General features: G+C 45.6%; 2 protein-coding genes across 2 annotated transcripts in view; one reads left to right on the top strand and one right to left on the bottom strand.

Annotated features, from left to right (window-relative positions):
• DENND11 (DENN domain containing 11) overlaps positions 1-22,187 on the bottom strand; it is a 30,466-nt gene that overhangs the window by 5,141 nt on the left and 3,138 nt on the right. The window contains exons 2-9 of the mRNA XM_081212074.1: positions 11,506-11,605; positions 10,379-10,537; positions 9,218-9,365; positions 8,109-8,247; positions 5,969-6,100; positions 4,569-4,719; positions 3,715-3,783; positions 104-3,190 (exon numbers count right to left, since the gene is read on the bottom strand). Of these exons, the coding sequence (XP_081068200.1) occupies positions 2,995-3,190; positions 3,715-3,783; positions 4,569-4,719; positions 5,969-6,100; positions 8,109-8,247; positions 9,218-9,365; positions 10,379-10,537; positions 11,506-11,605 (1,094 nt within the window). The 3' untranslated portion in view covers positions 104-2,994. The remainder of the gene's footprint in view (positions 1-103; positions 3,191-3,714; positions 3,784-4,568; positions 4,720-5,968; positions 6,101-8,108; positions 8,248-9,217; positions 9,366-10,378; positions 10,538-11,505; positions 11,606-22,187) is intronic.
• WEE2 (WEE2 oocyte meiosis inhibiting kinase) overlaps positions 16,418-22,187 on the top strand; it is a 29,327-nt gene continuing 23,557 nt past the window's right edge. The window contains exon 1 of the mRNA XM_081212059.1: positions 16,418-16,439. The gene's annotated coding sequence lies outside the window, so the exon portion shown is untranslated. The remainder of the gene's footprint in view (positions 16,440-22,187) is intronic.

Genomic DNA, 22,187 nt, shown 5'->3' with positions numbered 1-22,187 from the left:
TGAGTTGGACCAAACTGTGGGAGGCAGTGGAAGACAGGAGTGCCTGGCGTGCTCTGGTCCATGGGGTCACAAAGAGTCGGACACGACTAAATGACTAAACAACAAAGGCCAAAGAAATAGGAACCGGGGATGGCTCAAATGTACTGTATATTTCTTCCTCTAGTTAAATCTAGCTTTTTCTGCCACCTGCGAATAGCGACTTTCCAGGCAGAAGAGCTGAAATTATTCAGTGATAGCAACAGAGCTCAAGTTAAGTCTCAAGAGTCTGTGGAGGCAGCATGAAAACACTGGTTAACAATTAACTCTGGCTGCGTTTTCTGTTTATAGCAAGGGCTTCGGGGATAGCAGCATTGTCTTGGCCTGTTCCACCCACTGCCCAGCAAAGTGCTCTCCAAACCTGGAACGGGGAACTCAAAGCTCTCCAGATGTTGCTAGGCTACAACTCTCATGATCCTTGATCATTGGCCATGCTGGCTGGAGCCGTTGGGAGCTGAAGTCCAAAAATAGCTGGACTCCAATAGTTAATCTCCAATAGACATGAGCAGCCAGTTTCAAAAGGGTGGTTCTTTTGTCATGTCCCTCAGCCATCCTGCTATCCTCATGTGCATGGTGGCTAAAAAGCTATGGCTGCATCTCAAAAATTGGGTGCAGCACCCACGGTTGCCTATATCCCTAGCATATGATCAGAGGTTCAAAGCAATGAGGTCAAACCAGCCGTCAGCTACCAGCTGAAGAAATGGGCTAAGCCAACATGGATGTAGCTCCAGGTGTTGGTGGAACTACAACTCTCATCATCCCTCGCCATGCTGGCTGAGTCTGCTGGGAGTTGTAGTCTGGCAACGTCGAGAGGACACCGTGAGCTAAGCTCTCTGCAGTGTTTACATGCAGAGCTGTGGCTGCCCTTGATGGCAGGAAGAGAAAGTGAAGTACAAATAAGCCAAAAAGCGACAGATCCTGAATCAGCGCAAGTTACTGCGTGTGAGCCCTGGCACAAGTCAAACTAAATTCTAAGCCCAAAAGTCTGTGTTGAACAATGCAAACTTGCGGCTCTGAGAAGTTCCACACTCACGTACTGCATTGGGAGTGAGGGCAGCCAACTAGCTGCCATACACAAGTCCAGTTCTCTCTGCAGGCGAAGCCCTGAGTCAGTGTGCAATGAGGACACTATTATCTACTTCTCCTCAAAGATACAGCCAAGCCCCTCACTGTAGCGCAGCAGAACTGCCGGGAGATATTTACCGCCAGCCCTCACTGCTTTCAACTAACTCTTCAGTATAAAATCACACCACCAACGCTCCCGGTTAAGATTCATGGAGGACCTTCACAATGCAGATGGGACTCAGGTATGGTTAATCCCTGCGAAAGAAAGCACACAAATTGCTTCCTGCAGGAAGCGCAACCTCCCAAGCTGTGGCACGAGGAGAATGTACATATATCAAGATAGACAGGAAATTAAATAATATTTTAAAAGCAAACGGGGAGCAAAGTCAAGCAGACATAATCCAGACTAAGGCTGAGATGTGCACTGCTAAAGATGCAGACTGTGCCGGCAGATTCTGCAAAGCACATCTGAGAGCAAGGGACAAGGTCAGTGTGGCGTTTGCCCGTTCTTTTGGAAATGTCTGTACAGGGGGAGAGAAAGGGTTAATAGGTAGACCAATAGAAAAGCCAGAGGGGCGGAGCCTACCTGTTTTTAAAAGGCTTAGCCAGAGGTTTAGACAGTTGGGAAAAAGCAGTTGGAAGACAGATGGAAATAGAGAGACAGTTCTTGTGTGAGGGGAGGTAGAAGAGTTAGAGATAGGATAAAATAAGACTAAAAGGGTAAAGGGTAACAGTGTTTTGAACGCATTTAAAGTTTATGTGTGTTTGCAATAAATTACAATCTTCATTGTTAACTTGAGAACCCAACTGAGACTAAGTGATTTACCAGGGAGGACCTGGTTGGTGGCAGCGGATTAGTGGTGTATGGGTCAACAGTCCGTGAGACAACCAGGGGCTCTGTACGAATGCCATAGCCGGCTGCTCTGGCTTGCAGAGGGCGGGGTCAGAGAGAGGGGTCACTTGGTGTTGGACCTTCCCTTTGAACAAGGAGGCAAATGCCGTGACTCAGCAGGCACTAGCAAGAGGATATTCCTCGCAAGTGGGATCTTCTAAACAAAGCTAGTCAAAAAAGCAGTAACAACAGATCGTTCCTATCATTCAGTCAAGGGAAGGGAAGGACTTTTCCTTTTGAATGACTGGACACGGGAGAAAATGTTGACCCCCTAAAACCTGTCCCAACGAAAGCCTAACCCTTTTAAGGTTGACCACGATTCACAACATACAGTTAGAATTCAAGTATCTTTTGCATAAAGCGGCTCATTGGCTGGGGCCCTCCAGGTAAGGCTGGACTGCAGCCGGCAATGGCCCAATGGTCAGGGAGCGATGGAGGATGAGAATCAGGCAACACCTGGAGGACCACTGGGATAGGACTGTGCACGCTATGAGAGAACACAAAGGAAATCTGATGGGGGAGGTCAACTACGCAAATCACGAAGGCTCAAAGCAGTGTTATATTTTTTTAAAAAAATCACATTGGTCCCCAAGAGAGTAAAGTGCTTTCCCCACCCACCCAAATTTAGGCTCTTACAACTGCATGTGCTGGGTTGTTTAAGAGCAGGCAGGGAGGAAGGGAAGGGAGGAAGCAGACTATCAGTTTTACAGAACACAATGAGGGGCAGTATGACTGCGCAGTCTGTCCTGGAAGAGAGAAGCCACAACTTAAGTTATCTCCAAGAGCAATGGTTAAAAGTGTGTAAGTGTGTGTGTGTGAATATAAATAACACTTTCTGTAGAGGGTTCTCATAAATAAAAGGCAATCCTTCACGATTCAAGCTGTGGTGAGTTCCCGCAAGTCTGCCCTGGTGCTTCCAGTAGTCTTGGCAACAAGTGGCTGCCGTCCTCTCGCACTTGTTGTGTTCTCCGTCTCCTGCTCTGCCGCCGCCGCTCTCCGCTTTATGTACAACAAGGGTTATCAATGACCAGCATGACATCAATGCCATAGACTTCCAGTAGGTCCATGAGGAAGCTACGGTCGCCTTGGGGGTCCAAGCCCATTCCTCGGGCGTGGTCAGCTGTCAAGGTCTTGTCCTGGCTGGCTGACACCTCCATCAGTGTCTGGAATATCCGGTTGTTCTGCTCCATGAAGAACCTTCAGAGATAATGCAAAATGGAGAGGTGTGAAGCCCAAAGCAGATCCCCTCTTTGATATACTACACTAGCCTTCTTTTCTCTTTGTTTTGGTTTAGATTTGTGGGGTATTTTATTGCAATGTATTAGGAAAAGTTTTAATAAAATCTTACTTTTAAAAAAATAATGAAAAAAATGAAAAAAGTAGGGATATGCAGACCTTCAGGCTCTATTTTTTACTAGGACTGCCAGAACCACCAACAGGAATGTACTGCAAAAACAGAACGAGAGGATTTTGAGCCTCGGAATTTTGTTTTGAGTTCCAGAATTCAATAGACCTTACAGTCCTTCCACCCACAAAAAAACAGTATGGCTTGGGGAAAACTGGGTGCTGCTGCCCTTTTGTTGCCACTATTGCTAAACAACTGGCAGCCCCAAACTATTGGTGATCTGCCACAAATCTCCCATGTATCACTACCAGTAAATCCCGTGCCAGCCAAGCCACTGCCCACCCCTGCTCTGAAGAATCCCACATGAACAACTCACAGGATAAAAAGGTCCTCTTCACAAGAACTGCAGTCTCCGTCCACTTCCTGGGAGTACATCAGCATCTGTCTGAATGACAGAGAAACACGACTGTCACATCAAAACTGCTGCCTCTCGAATGACTCCTCTAGAGACTTCCAAAGGCAATTCCAAGTGATGCCATTGATCTACAAAGATCTGAAGAGCTTGAGAGCCTTGTATATTTAGGGGACCAACCATCTCTTTCCCTGTATTCCAACTTGCCCCAAGATGACCAAGGCCACACAGCAGAAGTGGGGGACCTTAGGCCTGGGTGCAAAATGCCTCTCTGCCTGGTGTTCAGGACTCTTCCAGGACCACACCGCCTATCCCCAGGCTACACCCCTCAGTGACCCTCCTCTGGACCCTCCTTGAGTATTCTTCTCTGGGTGGAGGATGGAGATACGAGTGTGGGTATCTCTAGCTTTTACTGTATCGAGATAAGAGTCACACCTGTGGCTCCACCCACTTTTACCTCTAGCCCATTACCTGCATTACCCTGAAGGTTGTGCATGAGGAAATTTGGCCCTCAAGCTGATGAAGGTTCTCCATCACTGAACTACAGCAAACAGATGAGTATTTGGTGGAAGTCTACAGCTAAGGAAGTCTAAGTTCAGAAAAGCACACTATTTAATTTTGACACCTGGTGTGTTTTTTTTTAATAATTAATTTTCACGCTCCTGGTCTTAAGACCAGTCATCTCAGAGGCCTCCAAGGCCACACATATCCTCTGGAGTCCAGATGAAGTGCTCAGAAGTGGGGAATAATCGGGAAACAATGCCCCCACACTCAAGATATGGGGAGAATCCACCAGGGAAAGCTGCTGCTGCTGCTACCTCTGATCATTAAGCCTCCGGTACTTTTCTTTGTCGGCGCTGTTAATTTTCAGGAGCGGCTGCAGATGCTCATGGTGGGTCTTCACATTCTGGTTATCCACGTAGACGTCATAGAGATCCCGCTTCTCCTCAAAGATTTTCTCTGTTGTGCCTGCCGGAAACAGAGGAAGAGAACGGGTTGGGCTGTTAGTGAAATCAGAATTCATAACCATCAGTTTATTTGTATGCCACTCTGCCACAAAGCATCCCCACATGCAGCCTCCTACACACACAATGAAACAGAACAGTCCTAGAAAATGCTGCCCATGATTCCTTAGGTACCCACTGTTAAGGCAAGGCTCCACGAGGGGGCTGGAGGGTAGCAACACGAGAACAGGCCTTCTCTGCAGTGGCTCCCCGTTGTTGGAATGCTCCCCCCGGGAGGTTCGGCTGGAACCTTCATTATACAGTGGTACCTCGGGTTACAGACGCTTCAGGTTACAGACGCTTCAGGTTACAGACTCCACTAACCCAGAAATAGTACCTCAGGTTAAGAACTTTGCTTCAGGATGAGAACAGAAATTGTGCGGTGGAGACGGGAGGCCCCATTAGCTAAAATGGTACCTCAGGTTAAGAACAGTTTCAGGTTAAGAACGGACCTCCAGAACGAATTACGTTCTTAAGCCAAGGTACCACTGTACACCTTTAGGTGCCAGGCGAAAACATTCCTCTTCAACCAAGCCTTTGGGCTGATTGACATCCAATTTTAACTGTGTTGTGGGAGGGGGGATTCTTGGTTTGCTGTTGTTCTTATTTTTATTACGTATTTTGTATTTTTAATTGTGTATTTTTATGTTGTGTACTGCCCTGAGATCTACGGATGAAGAATATACCATTAATTATTAATTATTATTATTAATAATAATAATAATAATACTGTATGTAACAGTTTCTTCCTGACTTCAGCCCAAACCCTTGCACAAGCAGAGCTGCAGAATCTCGGGGTGACAAAGCAAGCAAACATGTGCCTATAGAAAAGGTGTGAGGAACCTTTTTCAGCCTCAGCTGCACTGCATCATGGGAAATCTTCTGGAGGCCACATTCCAATGGTTGGCAGAGCCAGAAGGAAAAGTGGGTGGAACAATTGGTGTGGGTCTTACTACTGTTGTACAGCAGGCTGCCTTTCAAGTGCTCAAAAGCCAGAGGGTCCTATGCATGCACACTCTTCTTTCCATCATTCATCCAGGCAAGCAAGACTCAGTGTCACAGTTAAGGTGCCTGTTCCAGCCAGGCAAAGCGGTAGCGGAGAGTGCAGAGCAGGGCCAGGAAGGGGCGTGGCCTCAGGAAGAGTACTGAGGGCTAGGCTAGAGGGGCCTGGAGGACTGTCCCCCCCCCCCCCGCATGGGAGGCTTCATACTTACAGGCCACATACGACACTTCCGTCTCCAGCATTTCTATGTCAGCCACGTTGACGTAGAAGAAAGGCTTGGACTCGGGAACAGTCCCACCGATTCCAGGCAAGGAGACATTGGCAAGGCAGCAGCAGCAATAAACTGCAGACAAGGGCAGAGAGAAGGCATGGTCTTCAGTCTACATGGCATTGTCTTCATCAAAATGCTACCCCATATCCCTGCTCCCTTGCCTTTAATGCAGATTCACTATTTCCTTTTTATTTATTTGTAACCTACTGGATTTTTGGCAGAAACTGTACATCTGGATTAAAACTTGGGGGGGGGGTGTGTGTATGTATGTATACACACACACACACACATATAAAGGTAAAGGGACCCCTGACCGTTAGGTCCAGTCGCGGACGACTCTGGGGTTGCGGTGCTCATCTCGCTTTACTGACCGAGGGAGCCAGCGTACAGCTTCCGGGTCATGTGGCCAGCAGGACTAAGCTGCTTCTGGCAAACCAGAGCAGCACACGGAAACACCGTTTACTTTCCCACCGGAGCAGTACCTATTTATCTACTTGCACTTTGATGTGCTTTTGAACTGCTAGGTGGGCAGGAGCAGGGACCAAGCAACGGGAGCTCACCCCATCGCAGGGATTCGAACCGCCAACCTTCTGATCAGCAAGTCCTAGGCTCTGTGGTTTAACCCACAGCACCACCCGTGTCCCCATGATGGCATTTTGATGAGTACAATGTTGTGTGGATGCAAACCTTGCATGCACAAGCAGCGCCAAGTCTGTAAACAGAGCCATGTGGAGGCACTCATCGTTTCTGAAACAGTTGCCCTCATGAGCAAACAGGCACACAAAAAATCCAAATGTTATTTTTGTCTTATCATCAAATCTTTTATTATTATGTTTTTAAAAATGTGTTGGTTTTAAAAACAGGATAGTTCTTTTTATGAAACAATTTATGAGTTATCAGTAAGAAGATCCTTTCCACAAGACGCAGCGTACCAACTAAGATCAAGGACTCAGCTAAGATTTATATGATGAATGAACAGCTCTACTTTCTCACCTATGGAGCACAGAACATGTGCTTCCTTCCCCCCTGGCCATTATGCCCAAAACTCAACCAAGAGGTGTCACAATAAGGCAGCAATCTTATACCCACTTACCTGGCAGTAAGTCCCACTGAACTCCATGCTACTTACTGCTAAGTAGGCAAAGGGTTGCACTGTAAAACGTTAAAAAAGCCCTAACTAGGGTCAGGAGAGCTGGAAAAAAATTCACACCGGGCAACCAATGGTTTCAGATTGCACATGAGTACATAAATCTAAAAAGCTCAGGACACAATTTTTCATGGCCCTCTAGCAGCCGTGGCAGCTCATTTATCAGTACAGTGGTACCTCGCAAGACGAATGCCTCGCAAGACGAAAAACGCGCAAGACGAAAGAGTTTTCCGTTTTTTGAGTCATTCCGCAAGACGAATTTCCCTATGGGCTTGCTTCGCAAGACGAAATGTCTTGCGAGTTCTTGCGAGTTTGTTTCCTTTTTCTTAAAGCCGCTAAGCCGTTAATAGCTGCTAAGCTGTTAATAGCCGCTAAGCCGCTAATAGCCGTGCTTCGCAAGACGAAAAAACCGCAAGACGAAGAGACTCGCGGAACGGATTAATTTCGTCTTGCGAGGCACCACTGTAGTAATGTATTTATTGTTAACTTTGGAATTATATACTCTGTTCTGACCAAACTAGCCTCTCTGGAGGCTTTTGCTCTGGGTAAATGAGCCAGCATAGCCTCTAGAAGGTCATGGAAATTTGTCTCCTGGCCTACCATGTACTATCTGAAACCAGAGGGGTGAATAGTTTGTCAGATGTGACAACCTGCGCATTAGCGTTCAGATTGTTTGAAATGCTGCCCTGTTTTGCTCTGGCTGCAGGCATTTCTTTTCTCTCGCTGCATTTTGTTGTTTTGTGTTTGCTGTCTCAAACCAGCAGCAATATATTGTGTGGATTACGTTTTATTCACAGTTTCATACGCCACTTTGGAATCTGTTGGTACAGGGCGTTTAGAAAGAAACATTTCAAACAAACAAACAGCAGAGGGGAGAAACTTTCACCGTGCGTGATTTGATAACACGGACCACATCTCCCATTTTCTACGTACCTCTATAGCAGACCACCCCGACAGGAGGCGGGGAAAATATCAAAATGCGTTTCCGAAGCAAGGCGAACTTCCAGAGAGTCAGGATCTGCTCGCCAAAGAACTTAATGAACTGAGACATACAGCCTGCAGGGTGCGTGATCTGCAGCCAGATTAAAAAACGGGGCAGGGAGTTAGGAATGAAACAGAAACAAGATGGCTCCCATTTTTGCTGCTGAGGTGATGACTGCTAAAAACAAACAATACATCTGAGAAAGGGGAGGAGAAGTACCCTGGAGCTTCGAATGCCCAGAAACTTCTATCCTTTCAGGCAAACAGAAGCAATGAACCACACAGCTCACTTTGCAACCTTGGGCCAACACCCTCTCTCTCAGCTTATCCTAACACACAAGGTTGTGAGGGTACATTGCGGAAGGTGGGGAAGATTCATGTACGTTGCCCTGAACTCTTTGGAGGAGGAGATGGAGGTGGATAAAAATGGAATAAACAAACAAACAAAAACACTTTTCTGTAGAACACCTGCTCTACTCCTCGTTGTGCATTAGAGCAATAAACTGGGTGATAGAGTGCACTGAATTTCCCAACTTTCCAAATTCCAAAATGAGAGCTGCTAAAAAGTTTTAACCTTAAATTAATATAATTTGGTTTTGCTTGGTAAGTAAAATATGTGCAAAATTGCAGAGAATTCATTAAAAGATGATTGCCAAGTACTTACAGTTGTATATATTAATTATTATTATTATTATTATTATTATTATTATTATTATTATTATTATTATTATTATTTATTTAGCAGTACATGACATCTTCATAAGGCAAAACTAAAATTATTTGGTTTTCCAAAAGCAGTTTATGTGCTTCTTCAACAAACATAAGACTTATCAAGCTAAATGTGCCCAGTCACAAACATAATATCAGCTTTGAATTACTAACATCCAAAAGCATTTTTAAGGCCCCTCACTGAATAAATTTGCAAAAATTAAGTTTCATGCCCTACTGTCACAGAATGCAAGAGGCCACTAGTTGAAGCTACTTCGTGGCATCTGACCAGTGTGGATCATTGGCACGCTCTGCCTTCATGCGAAGATCAATAACCGCAGCCTATTTCTCACCTTCATTTCTGGGTACATGTATCTGTGGATGGAAGGCAGCCAGTGAACGGTTTGCTGGGAAACAAGAGTGCCAGCAGGGAGGACCCCTTTCTTGTCATCATAAAATGCCTCCAGGTGAGAGTAATGCCCTGGCATCTCCAGCTGATGTCTGTAAGGCAAGCAGAAAAGCGAGTCACAAAGGGTAACCAGAGAACAACCCTCCATTTACAAGCCAACGCTATCAGTTTTGCATCAGTGGCACCTGAGGGTCCCTCTTGCCAGTTCTGGCTCTTTGGTGGTCACATGATTCCTTTCCTATAAGAACACAGGAAGAACCTGCTGTTCTCACAGGGAGCAACCAGATGCCTACGGGAAGCCAAAAAGGCAGGACCTGAGTGAAACAGCACCCTCCCACATGGCTCCTGGTGCAGCACAGCTTCCAAGCTTAAGCACCTGGTGGCCTAAACAGTAGCATCCAGCCTCCATGCATGCGTCTTTTCAGTGCCGTTATGTATTTCACTTACAAATTGCTTCCTACGAGGCACCTTGCGGTGGTTTGCAATGAAACAAGAGCGCGTTGCAAACAATCGCAAACATAAAAACAGTCAAAACGACTGCATTTATAAAAGCAAAAAAGGCATTGTGCATAAAACCATTAAAACTACAATTACATATATATACAGTGGTACCTCAGGTTACATACGCTTCAGGTTACAGACTCTGCTAACCCAGAAATCGTGCTTCAGGTTAAGAACTTTGCTTCAGGATGAGAACAGAAATTGTGCTCCGGCGGCGCGGCAGCAGCAGGAGGCCCCATTAGCTAAAGTGGTGCTTCTGGTTAAGAACAGTTTCAGGTTAAGAACGGACCTCCGGAACGAATTAAGTACTTAACCCGAGGTACCACTGTAATTTGTTTCATGCTCAGTACATATACCAACAACATTCACTTGGGAGGCTTGTTAGAAAGGGAAGAGTCTTCAACAAGTGCCTAAAAGACGACAGAGGTGGTCTGACTTCTACACGCTGGAAAATGACTTGGCAAAGCGGGTCATCCAAGTCACATCTGAAACCATCCCAGAAAAGCCACCGCGGTATTCCAGCACGAACCAAACATTTCTCCCGAACCACTTTATGGTCCAGTAACAACCTCCCTCCCATTCTCCCTTTTTTCTAATAACGTACCTGACCTGGTTCTCCAGGAAGTGCATGTATCTATATAGCAGGGTGTAGGAGGGAGAAAGAATCCCCACAGACTTCATCCGAGCGCCACGCTCTAACTCGCTCTCCACAGGCATGTTGGCGAAACAGGCCAAGCCAAAGCAAAGGCCTTTCCGGAAGTAACTGGAAAGGAAGATGGAATGGGAATAAAATAGGCAAATTGGGTGGGCCAGGCATGCAGAAAAAGCAGGATGGAGACACAGTGCTTCCTGGATTGCAGGGGGTTCGACTAGATAAGCCTCAGAGTTTCTCCCAACTCTACAATTCAATGATTTTTCCAGATACGCATGTGTGTGTGCTAAAGATGCACTGAATTTGGATGCAAATCGCATTTGCTTGCTTTCCAGAACAGCAGCTGGATTGGTCCGTTGTGCTAAAAGAAAATAAATCTCTCTGCCTAGTTCTCCGAGAGTTACTCCACGAAACCAAGTTGGCCTTACTTCAGAGTAGACCTGCTCAGGACTAGGAAATTATTATTATTATTATTATTTATTTATACCCTGCCCTCCCTGGACAGAGCCGGGCTCAGGGCAGATAACACCGGTAAAATTACAGTAAAAATATACTAGGGGGTGGGGGAAACAATTTAAAATACAGGTTAAAATGCAATTTAAAATGCATCCTCATTTTAAAAGTAGCCCATAGATCAAAACCATAAGGGTTCTAATTTGAGAGCACCATGATGCTGGGCTTTATGCTGGGCTAGTTAATCCAGAATGTTTAGTCTCTGGGCTCTCCCCATCATCAGCTCTGGCTCTGCTCACGACTAAAGGGCTGCCTCCAACGGGTAACTCCATCTGCATCAACCAGGGCACCGGTGGGGGTGAAGGGTATATCTGTGCACAGGGCAAACCTCCCCCCCCCCAGTCGCCCAAAAGCCCTTGCAATATGCACTCAAACAGGGGAGTAAGGGCGGGGTATAAATTCAACAAATAAATGACTATATAACAAATATACCCTGTTAGTCTACAATGGTAACCGCCTCGTCCATTTCATCAGGGGCAGCCTGTGCCGTGTGCTTTCTGGACAATGGAAGGATACGCACAATTGAACAGCACAAGCAGGACCCTGGGGACGTTTTGTACACTCACATGAAATCCGACTGAACTTTATGGGACCCGCTGGCCATGGATTTGAACTCGACGCCTTCCAGGTCAATGTCTTGCGGCAAACACCACTCAACCATGTTACCTGTGGAGGAGAGGGGAGAACGCAGCATGAACACACACCTGGACACAAACAGCAAGGCAATTGGCCCAAACGTATTATGCAGACGTGCCTGCAACAGTCATGCCAGGTCACTAATTCTGCTAGCCGTGGGGAGGAAGAAGAGGCTACGAATGGCAAACTGCTCCTCAACTCAAGAGTCCCACACCGACCTCTCAGATCCAAGCAGAGTGGCTGGGGAAACCCAGCCAGATGGGCGGGGTATAAATAAATGATTATGACTATTATAGAGCAGAAAGAGAGACGGGAAGCAGAGCCACTCCATCAGCTCAGCTGAAAGAAGAGCAGTTTTTGCCTCCTTCCCTCCTTGAACAGTTTTCCATTGCTGCTGGTCTTTACAAGACCTCCGTAACTAAGATATAATGCCTGAGCTCACTTTCCCCCTTCCTCCTGCCCAATCCCTTTTCCTCTTGTGTCGTGTCTTTTAGACTGCAAGTCTGGGGGCAGGAGCTGATTTAATGGAGATATTTGAAAGGCACTTTAGGAGCCCTTTGTCAGCTGAAAAGTGGGGTTAAACTGTTTATATAAATCCATCTAGTGCAATAGTGTTATCTCTGATAGGCCAGAACTCTCAAGGGGCTGAAGCAAAGATAAGATTTTTGACTTGATCCTTTTAAACTGGAGATGCCATGGATCTTCCACATGGAAAACCTGTCACTCCTCAGTCCTCTTGAGTTATAGTCCCTCCTTAAAATCTGTGCCTCTCCTGCGCCTTATCCCCTTTCCTTTTGGCCTTGTCCTTTTAGTTATCTTTACTGATTACACAGTTATCCAGCCCTTCATCGGAGGAGCTCATGTCATCCTCACAACCACCCAGTGAGGTAGGTTAGGCTGAGAAAATGATTCGGCCCAAGGTCACCCAGTGAGCTCCACGTCTGATGACAGGAGCCAGGCACTAGTAAATCACATTGAGCAAGTTGGAGTTGACTCTTAATTAGCAAAAAAAAAGGGTCTGCACAGGAGTGCCAAGCCTAATGAGCACAGCAACTCATCTCTGGTCGGTCTTGCCCCCATGAAGCAGTTGAGAAGACTGCAGGCCCCTGCCTCTCCACAGCTGTCTAAGTCCCCTCTTCTCCAGGGTTTCCCCCATGCAATCTGAAACTGTGCCTGTGTGAAGCTAACTTCTCAGCTCTTTCCATGCCTCTTTTGGTTCTGGGAGACCAAGGGGGAAGGGAGGGAGCTAGTTGCAGCAGGAGAGGGAGACACCTGTGATTCCTCACCAGCTCTGGCTCTTGGCCTGCCTTATCTCCATCCTCTGCTTCTGCCTCTGATTCTGGACTGCTCTCTGTCACAGCCTCTTCCTGCTCACTAAGTCCTGTTACCTCTTCAGCCTCTGACACCTCCTCTTCCCAGTCCACTCCCTCTTCTCCCTCTGCCCACTGATCGTCGTCCCACCACCACTCCCCAGACTCTGAGTTTTCTTCCCTTGGGGGTTCCCCAACTGTTGCCTCCCACCACTCCTCCACATCCAACCGGTCCATCACACCCGAGTTGGGATTGGAACCTAGGTCTCCAGGGTCATGATTTGACACTCTTAACCAGGCATAGGCAAACTCGGCCCTCCAGATGTTTTGGGACTACAACTCCCATCATCCCTGACCTCTGGTCCTGTTAGCTAGGGATGATGGGAGTTGTAGTCCCAAAATATCCAGAGGGCCGAGTTTGCCTATGCCTGCTCTTAACCATGGTGTCAGACTGGCTTTCCACACCACACTGCCACCTGGGTGAACTTAGTCACAAGGGTGACGTTGGTCGAAGGTTGCCTCTTATGAAACCTAGCTCCACCAAAAACACAGCATTTTTTTCTCCAAGAGAGACTGCGAAGGCTGATCCTCAAAATAGACGCTGCCACACTCAATACTTTTCAAGGTGAAACACGACCAGCATAGCAAAGGGTGGGGAAAATACTTGAAAAGCACCCACTGCAACGGTTGTAAATTTTAGCTGATGATTGCAGGCTGTTTATCTCAGATGGGCAGAAATGACAAGCTTAGATTCTAGGCCCCCAAAAGTAAGAGCTTTATTTTCCCTGTTCCAATCCTCTGCCCTAAAAAAACAACAACCCTCTATCCACTGGGATCCGTACACTGGAAAAGCTATCAAGCCCACAAAGATGTCAACTGTCTCGCTATTATGTTGTTGCCAATCGGGTTGTGTTTTATATAGAAATTTCCCATTGCATGCGCAAACATCGATCAATAAAATTATATTTAGCTGCTGAAATCAAGCGTTGCCTATCATGTTCCTTCAGGAGCCTGAGTAAGCCCTGGGCCTAGTTAAGCAATATTATTTGTTTCACGGAAAGCAAAGCTTCATACATTCAGCCGTCTTAACTTAGTAGGTAGCAGAAAATTATTATTACAGAAACCACATTCTCTTTCTCCCAAGAGCTGCCTGTTTAACATGCATCATCTTTCATTCTGGTATCTAACTACTTCACTTGAGAAGCTGTGCCTCACCTCAAGCAAGCGGCCTCCTTCTGATTCCTCCTTTTACAACAAAATACATTGAAGAACATCTGATAATTCAGGGATGGGGAACCTGTGGCCTTCCAGACACGACTGGAGTCGCAACTCCCATCAGTCCCAGTCAGCATTGGCAAAGAGGTGGGGAATAATGGGAGTTTATTTATGTATTTATTACCTTGATATCTCCTTCAAGGAGCTCAAGGTGATGTTCACAGTTCTCCCCACCTTGTTTAATCCCTACAACAGTGTTAGAAATTAGCCAGGGGCCAGGCACGTTTTGCGACTGGCGCAGGTCCAACTGCGACCAAGTTGAGATCTCTAGATGATAAGGTGGCGGCTGACATCTCTATCTGGCTGCCCCCCCCCCCCAAAAAAAAACTTTCTTAAGCAGGTAAGCAGAAGGGCTTATTTATTGCATTTATATCTCACCTTTTTCTCCAAGGAGTACGACCATGGTTCACCCCCCCCCCTCCTCAGATAATCCCTCCAGCAACCCTGGTAAAGAGGCTTTGACTGGCCCAAGGTCACCCAGTGAGCCCGAGTGGGGATTTGAACCCTGATCTCCCATGTCCTAGTCCGACAATCTAACCACTACACCACACTGCCTTCCTAGGGTACTTCTGCTATGCGGCAGCTCTATAAATTAAGTGGGTAAATAGATATGGGGAAGGCAAAATGTCACTTAGAGAAGGATCTGAAATATGTATTTTCCTGGAAGCTTGAATTTGTTTTATTCCGGATTGCTTTATTTGATTTCTGAATGTGCTGTAAACTGCCTTGAGGTTTTTTCTTTAAAGCATAAAGCGATATAGAAATGAAATTATTAATAATAAATAAATAAATAAATATAATTCATTGCAAAACAGAGAGAGTTGCCTAGACTAGACTAGGCTATTTAGGGATGGCAGGCTTGTTGGTTTTGAATATCTTATGTAGATTTATTTATTTTTCAATTTCGTTGTTCTGTATGGGACAATGACAATAAAGATTATCGTATCGTATTGACATTCCCTTGTAGTGACATTAATTAGTGTTTAAGGTGGCATTTGGGAATTAGCTTATATATCTGAGTTTGTAACATTGCTCTGCAAGGTAGGTTAGGCTGAGAGGCAACGAATGACCCAAGGTTCTCCAGTGAGCTTCCCTGACTCTGTATCGCTGGGAGTTGCACCAGTTTTCCAAAAGCTTTGGAGATGAACAGCTGGGTGTGGGAAGCAGAGAGAAGAGCTTGTTTGCCAGGATGAAATGCTCAGCTGCCTGGAGCGTTATCTCGCCTCCAAATTTGTGTTTGTCTTAAGCAGAACAAACACAAGGAACAGGATGGGGAGGTAGGAAGGAAGAATACTGACGCTAAACAGGGCTGTGGTGGCAACTTGTTAAACCACTTAACTGCATCTCTCCCTGCTATGGGTTCAAGTTCTGGCACTCTCATCCTTTGGTTAAGAGCGGTAGTCTCGTAATCTGGGGAACCGGGTTCGCGTCTCCGCTCCTCCACATGCAGCTGCTGGGTGACCTTGGGCCAGTCACACTTCTTTGAAGTCTCTCAGCCCCACTCACCTCACAGAGTGTTTGTTGTGGGGGAGGAAGGGAAAGGAGAATGTTAGCCGCTTTGAGACTCCTGAAGGGGAGTGAAAGGTGGGATATCAAATCCAAATCCAAACTCTTTCTGTTTAACTATAAATGAAAACCCGATCTTGTTTAGAGGTGTGGGGGTTTTTTTGCAGCCGGGGGGGGGGAGGGGGGATGAGAGACGAAGTTGTATAGTAAACTGTTCAAAACTGGTGCTTTAACTGCACCAGTTCAACAGGTGAAGAAAGCTAGATTTGGAACTGGGTGACCAAATGTATAAACCACTTATTCTCTTGTTTCAATTTGTATTCCGTCTCTCAACCTGAAGGCTCCCAAGGCGGTACACAACACAACGTTAAAATATGCATACCGACACACACCCCAACACCCCAATAACCCAAAATAATAAAAATAGCAAAGAACCAACTTTACAGACAATCCAGCAGAAATTCCCATTCTCATAGATGGAATCAAGAGAACAAACAAGCAGCCCGGGAAGTGCTGGGTAGACCCTTTCTCCCCCATCCCAAATCCTGAAAAATAGTGCGTCCAATGCTTGGGAAACATTTATCCCTTTCCTGCTCTCTCCCCCAGGCCCGGCAGGCTCACATGAAGTCACTCCTTTGTTTGCTCTTTGTCTTGCCCAACTGATTTGTATCTCTCCCCACCTACTCACCCAGACGCACATTTTTCTTGCCACGTCACCCATTTCACGCTCATGGAGCAAGGTGCTGAGGCAAGCCCTTGCCTGGCAGACGCAGGTAAGTTTGGCTAATGGCACCGAAGAGATGGTCAGCCTCCTCTGGGAAAGGCATTCTCTCACCAAGTCACACCAAGTGTGTGTGTGTGATATATAACATGCCAAGTAGGAAGAAGTGTGCTGTGTCAAGCAAGCTCAGTGCTTTAATTAGAAGCCTCCTAAGTAATCAGTTTTGTTTGCTTTGAGGAGGACACAGCTGTTTAAAACAAGAATGAGGGTGCTTGGGGTTTTTTGGTCATTTGGGGGTGGTGGGGTGGGACGGGATCACTGAACCCACACCCTCGCTCCCACATTTGAACCCTGTTCATAAAAGCTAGATTATTAGAAATGCTCTTCTGGCAGTTTCCCCATCACCTTCACTGACACAGGATAAGTAACCCTGGGGCTGTTCTAACGTAAAGGCAAAATATAGTTTGGACATCACATGAACGGGCATCATGCTCCCCTCACATCTGGAGATTAATCATGTCCTGTTTGGGTTTCTTGCAAGTCATAGTTTCCTGGTTTTTGTCCAAACAGGCAAACCATGGTTTCACACGCCTGCAAACCAGGATAGCCTTAAGAGAGAAAAGGGAGAGGAGGTTGGGTGTGAGACTCCTCAGGACTCAAACTTGGGATGCGTCTGAAATAATCTATTGCCTTTGCGACAGAACAGGACTGCTCCTCAAAATAGGTTTTCACCCAAACCCTGAGTCCAGGAGTCACAAACTCAATGAAACAATAGTTGCTGGAAACCATAGGAGAGGAAAGTGCCCTTGTACTCAGGTGATGCTTACAGGTTTCCCATAGGTATCTGGTGGGCAACTGTGAGAGCAGGATGCTGCACTAAATGGGCTCTGGCCTGAACCTACAGGCTCTTATGTTCTTATTGCATGTTCAGTGCCATATGTCAGCCAAGCAGTGCAACAATATACAGTGGTACCTCGGGTTAAGAACTTAATTCATTCCAGAGGTCTGTTCTTAACCTGAAACTATTCTTAACCTGAGGTACCACTTTAGCTAATGGGGCCTCCCGCTGCCGCCACGCCGCCGGAGCACGATTTCTGTTCTCATCCTGAAGCAAAGTTCTTAACCCGAGGTACTATTTCTGGGTTAGCGGAGTCTGTAGCCTGAAGCGTCTGCAACATGAAGCATCTGTACCATTGTATGGTATGCTACCACAGAGATTTGAAGGTAGAGAGGCTTGGCTATTATGCATTATTCTCCAGTCCTGCACATGGCAGCACTGAAAGGGAAACCACAATGACGGGAGGCTGAGGAATCCCTTGGTCTTTTTCTGTTTTTATATCTGCTCCATGTAGTTGTCCAATATCTGGTGTCAGTAACAGCAAAGCATCAATCAGCAGGAGGGAACTTGAGCACATGGGTCTAATAAGGTCCTCCAGACCCCCCACATCAGGCCAAGCCACAGTCCAATATCGGCTGAAGCTGACCCAGACAGAACCAACCCAAAACATTTTGCAACCCAAGTCCAAGCAGTGAATGGTGCCCTGTTTCCAGTCAAAGCGCACGGCACACAAAGCCAATCAAAACATTTTGAAACCGCAAGCAGAAATGTCCACAAACGCCTCTCCCATTTCTCCCCTGGCGGTAATAATAAATTAAATAGTGAACAATTTGCTGCCCTTTCATAACTTCCAGAATCAACCACCTGAGGCGACTGCTTCATTCTGTCCAACAGTGGACTCAGGTAAAGGAAGGTCAGTCACTGCATAGTTATTTCTTCTGGGCGGGGAAGAGAGGTGCTTCTGCACTCTTCCCACAAACAGCAAATATCTGGGTCACACCTGCATTGTACATTTGAAGCCTTACCATGCCCCTTTAAACAGTCTTGACCCTTGGTTTCCTGCAAGTGGTATCATACCGATTTAAATGTAAAGTGCAGACGACTTCCCAGTTAAACTTTTCCCCTTCCCTGTTTCAGCTTCTGCCTCTCCCTTGCATTCTGCGGAATGCACACTCAACAATAAAGCCAAAACAACAGTATTTACAAAATGGAGTGGCATGCGCTTCGCTGAGGAGATGCACCCATAAATTACTCCCACAACCAGGGTGGATTTGATTTAAATCACTAGTCAGTAAGACTTGATTTAAATCTTTTTTCTTTTCTTTTTTACAAAAAGACTCATTCTTGCTAGTATAATCTTAATATTTACAACCAGAGGGAGGTTTCATTTTTGGAATAATACAGTTATATCAAAAAAGACTGATTTGGTTATACTATTAGAAATACATAGAGAGATAATTATGAAATTGTTTTGAGGTTTAATAAGTGAACTGTTTATATTTGGACAACTTTTCTGCTGTACTTTATTAGAAGGAGAAAATAATCATTTCCTTAATAACAATTTAAACAATTTAACTAACAATTTTAGTTTAGTTTAGTTTAGTTAAACAATTTATTTAACTAAAGCAATAACATTATAGCATATGTATCCATGTTTTTGTTTGTTTGTTTTAAAAAAAACTTAGGCGGAGTTTTAGCACACATGAAAAACTTAAAACAAATCCTTATTTCCTGATTAATAGAGTTTGGACTATAATGTAACTTAAATAGAAAACTATCTCTAGAAAGATTTTTCCTTCAAAAGCATTTTATTTTAAAAATCCAATTTAAATCAAAAAAATTGATTAAATTTTTTAAAAATCCAATTATTATTATTATTTTTAATCATTGATTTTTATCCACCCTGCCCACAACCCTGGCACAAGTGCATTCCATACTGTACTCATAAGAGCTACAGACACACTGACACTATGGGAAAAGAAAAACGCTTCCCATAACTAAACAAGGCAATTTAAACAGCGGGAATTTGGGTATCACTGCAAGTTCTGCCCTAAGGGAAGAGGTCTAGATCTTGGAGAGGAGCACAATAGTCCCCTCCTACTGCAGTTCACCTGTAACTGGTATTTGTGCTGCCTCTGACACATTCATACCGTACAGTCACACGCTTTAAGCAGCCATGGCTTCCCTTGAATAATCCTAGGAGTTGTAGCTTGTGACGGGTGCTGGGAGTTACTAGGGGACCCCTCTGCCCCTGACAGAGCTGCAGAGTTCTCAGAGTTCTCTGCAAAGAAGGACTGAGTGCCAAACCACTCCGGGAAATGTTCGCTGCGAATGTGGCCATAGTCATCGTAAATAGTAGCCGCTGATGTCAACTGATAGAGTGTGTTTGCGGGGGATAAGGAAAGTCCTCCACAAAGTGACTAATTCTGACATCAGGAAGACTTTCAATTGAGCCCAAAAGCAGAACTTGAACAGCCCCAAGATTAGAACGGCAAATTTGTGGTCAGGGAAATAGTAGCGAGGCAATCCAGACTTTACTTCCTCCCATTCCTCAACGTTCGCAAAGAACGTAACCAGTAAGGGGAAAGGGGGAGAGAGGGAGTCTGCTGATGTTGTCATTCTCTTCCTTCCACAGAAGAGGCAAAAGAACTTTGTCACATGAGGGGACGTGAGAAAACAGTGCATGGTGTTTCTATTTAAAACTGCTATCTTAGCCCGTGTGATATTTAAGCTACCATTTCGTCATTAATCATTTTATTTTTTAATATCTAGAAATGACGTCTTGCTGTAACTTCCTTGTACTTTTAAATGCATTTATATTTGCATATTTGGATAGGACTGCGGCTTGACTGTTTGTGCAAGTAGACATAAATCCATAAACTGTAATTTGAATTTTTCACTAGTGCTAAAAACAAAAACACCCCACTCCTCACTGTAGTCTGGTTGAGGCTAGTACTGTCAGTGAGCCTGTCTATATTCATAAATGACCAACAGACGACTCCACTATTTCTCCGAAGACATCCAAGGGACAGACTTGCAGCCAAAACTCAGGGGAGGCAACAAAGGGGACAAAAAATGTGGGCAAAGTTGCAGGAGAATACAGTGACATGGGAAGATACATTATACAGTGGTACCTCGGAAGTCAAACAGAATCCGTTCCGGAAGTCCGTTCGACTTCCAAAACATTCGGAAACCAAAGTGTGGCTTCTGAAAACAGACGTTCGGGCTCCAAAGAAGGTTCACAAACTGGAACACTCACTTCCGGGTTTGCGGCATTCGGGAGCCAAAACATTCAACTCGCAAGGCATTCAGAATCCAAGGCACCATTGTACTGAGATCAGACCATTGGTTCATATAGCTCAGTACTGCCTACATATTCCTAGCCCTCACCTGGAGATGCCAGGAACTAAACCTAGGGCCTTCAGGATGCAAGACAGGTGTTCTGTCACTGAGCTGCAAGCCTTCCCCAATACGCTGTGGGAAATTAAAATGGTGGCTAGATTCAGCTACCAGGCACTGCTTGGGAGGACCAAACTGGGGAGGGGGGAAATAAGAAGTGCTGGGGGGCAGGAGCCTGGGACAGATATCAAGCGCAGGCCATGTCAAAGATGCCCAAGGATCCCAGATGTTGTCCCTAGCTAAGGACAATGTGACCATAACTGACACATCACTCCGACACATCACATCTTCCCAGAACAGAGAGGGGAAGGGGTCAGTGGCAACCACCAGCTATGACTGTCTAGAAAGCCAAGCCAAAATATGTAGACTCTGATAACAGTGCAGTTATGTCTGCATCCTTAGAAAAGGAAGCGCCCTTTTGGTGGTGGCCCTAAACCTATAGAACAACCTCCCCAATGAAGTACACTTTGTTCCAACCTTAGGTGCCAGGTAAAAACCCAGTTCTTTTGCTGGACTTTTAGAAGGTGGTGGATTAAGTCATTGTTATGATATTGTTAATTATGTAATTTACAGTAACTGCTTCTGTTTATTAAGCATTATGTTTTTTCAATATTATCTTTGCAATCATTGATCATATTTGGTAAAGGTATAGAAATCTCTTAGTGAATTCAACACAGAGATTCATACCACTGAACGCATATGAAGTCTGAAGTCACCCTCCAAGCACTTCCAACACAGAGGGAGAGAAAAGGCAGCCTCACCAAACAGGAGGATTAGAGACCACCATGCTCTTTTTGCAAGTACTTCTCCTTTCCTCAACCCACCACCAACACAGCAGCCATGCAAACACCACCAGAAGCAACATCCTAAGGACGAACTAACATGCCATCACACACCTATCCACGACCTTTTCATTACGGGTTTCATAATCAACCCAGCAGATTTTGCACCACATGGCACGGGAATATGCAAGGCATTTAAAGAACCCTTGAAGTTAAGTGCTCTTCAAGCGAAGCATTAATTATTGAGCTTCACAAAAGCAAGAAGCCACTCCACAGTCTCTCAAGCAAGGCCAACTCAAGTGGCTAAGACAGAACTGGATGCATGCATGTAAACTGCCTTGGCTGAGCGTGGGCAGAGAGGTGAGCCATCAATACCTGAATTAGGACCAAATAAGATATAAGCTACTTGAACTAACTTGTTGAAGGCGAGCGTGGCATCAGTCAATGCTACAGGTTACCCTGGTTAAAGAATCAGCTGCCACGCAGCCCAATCCTTTAGCATTTTTGCTCATGTTCAATAGGACTTTATTCCTTACAAGCAGAATTGTAGGACTGCCGTTGTAGGATACCCTGGTCATTTTAGGAAGGCCTAAAAAGGCTAAATAAGAGCTTAAGAGTCATGTTAAAGGTAAAGGGACCCCTGACCATTTCGTCCAGTAGCGGACGACTCTGGGGTTGCGGCGCTCATCTCGTTTTACTGGCCGAGGGAGCCAGTGTACAGCTTCCGGGTCATGTGGCCAGCATGACTAAGCCACTTCTGGCGAACCAGACCAGTGCACGG

The sequence above is a fragment of the Podarcis bocagei genome (assembly GCF_964188305.1).
Source record: "Podarcis bocagei genome assembly, chromosome: 10".
Taxonomy (NCBI): Eukaryota; Metazoa; Chordata; class Lepidosauria; order Squamata; family Lacertidae; genus Podarcis; species Podarcis bocagei.
The sequence above is the reverse complement of the archived record's forward strand: the minus strand, read 5'-3'. Positions and strand labels throughout refer to the sequence as shown.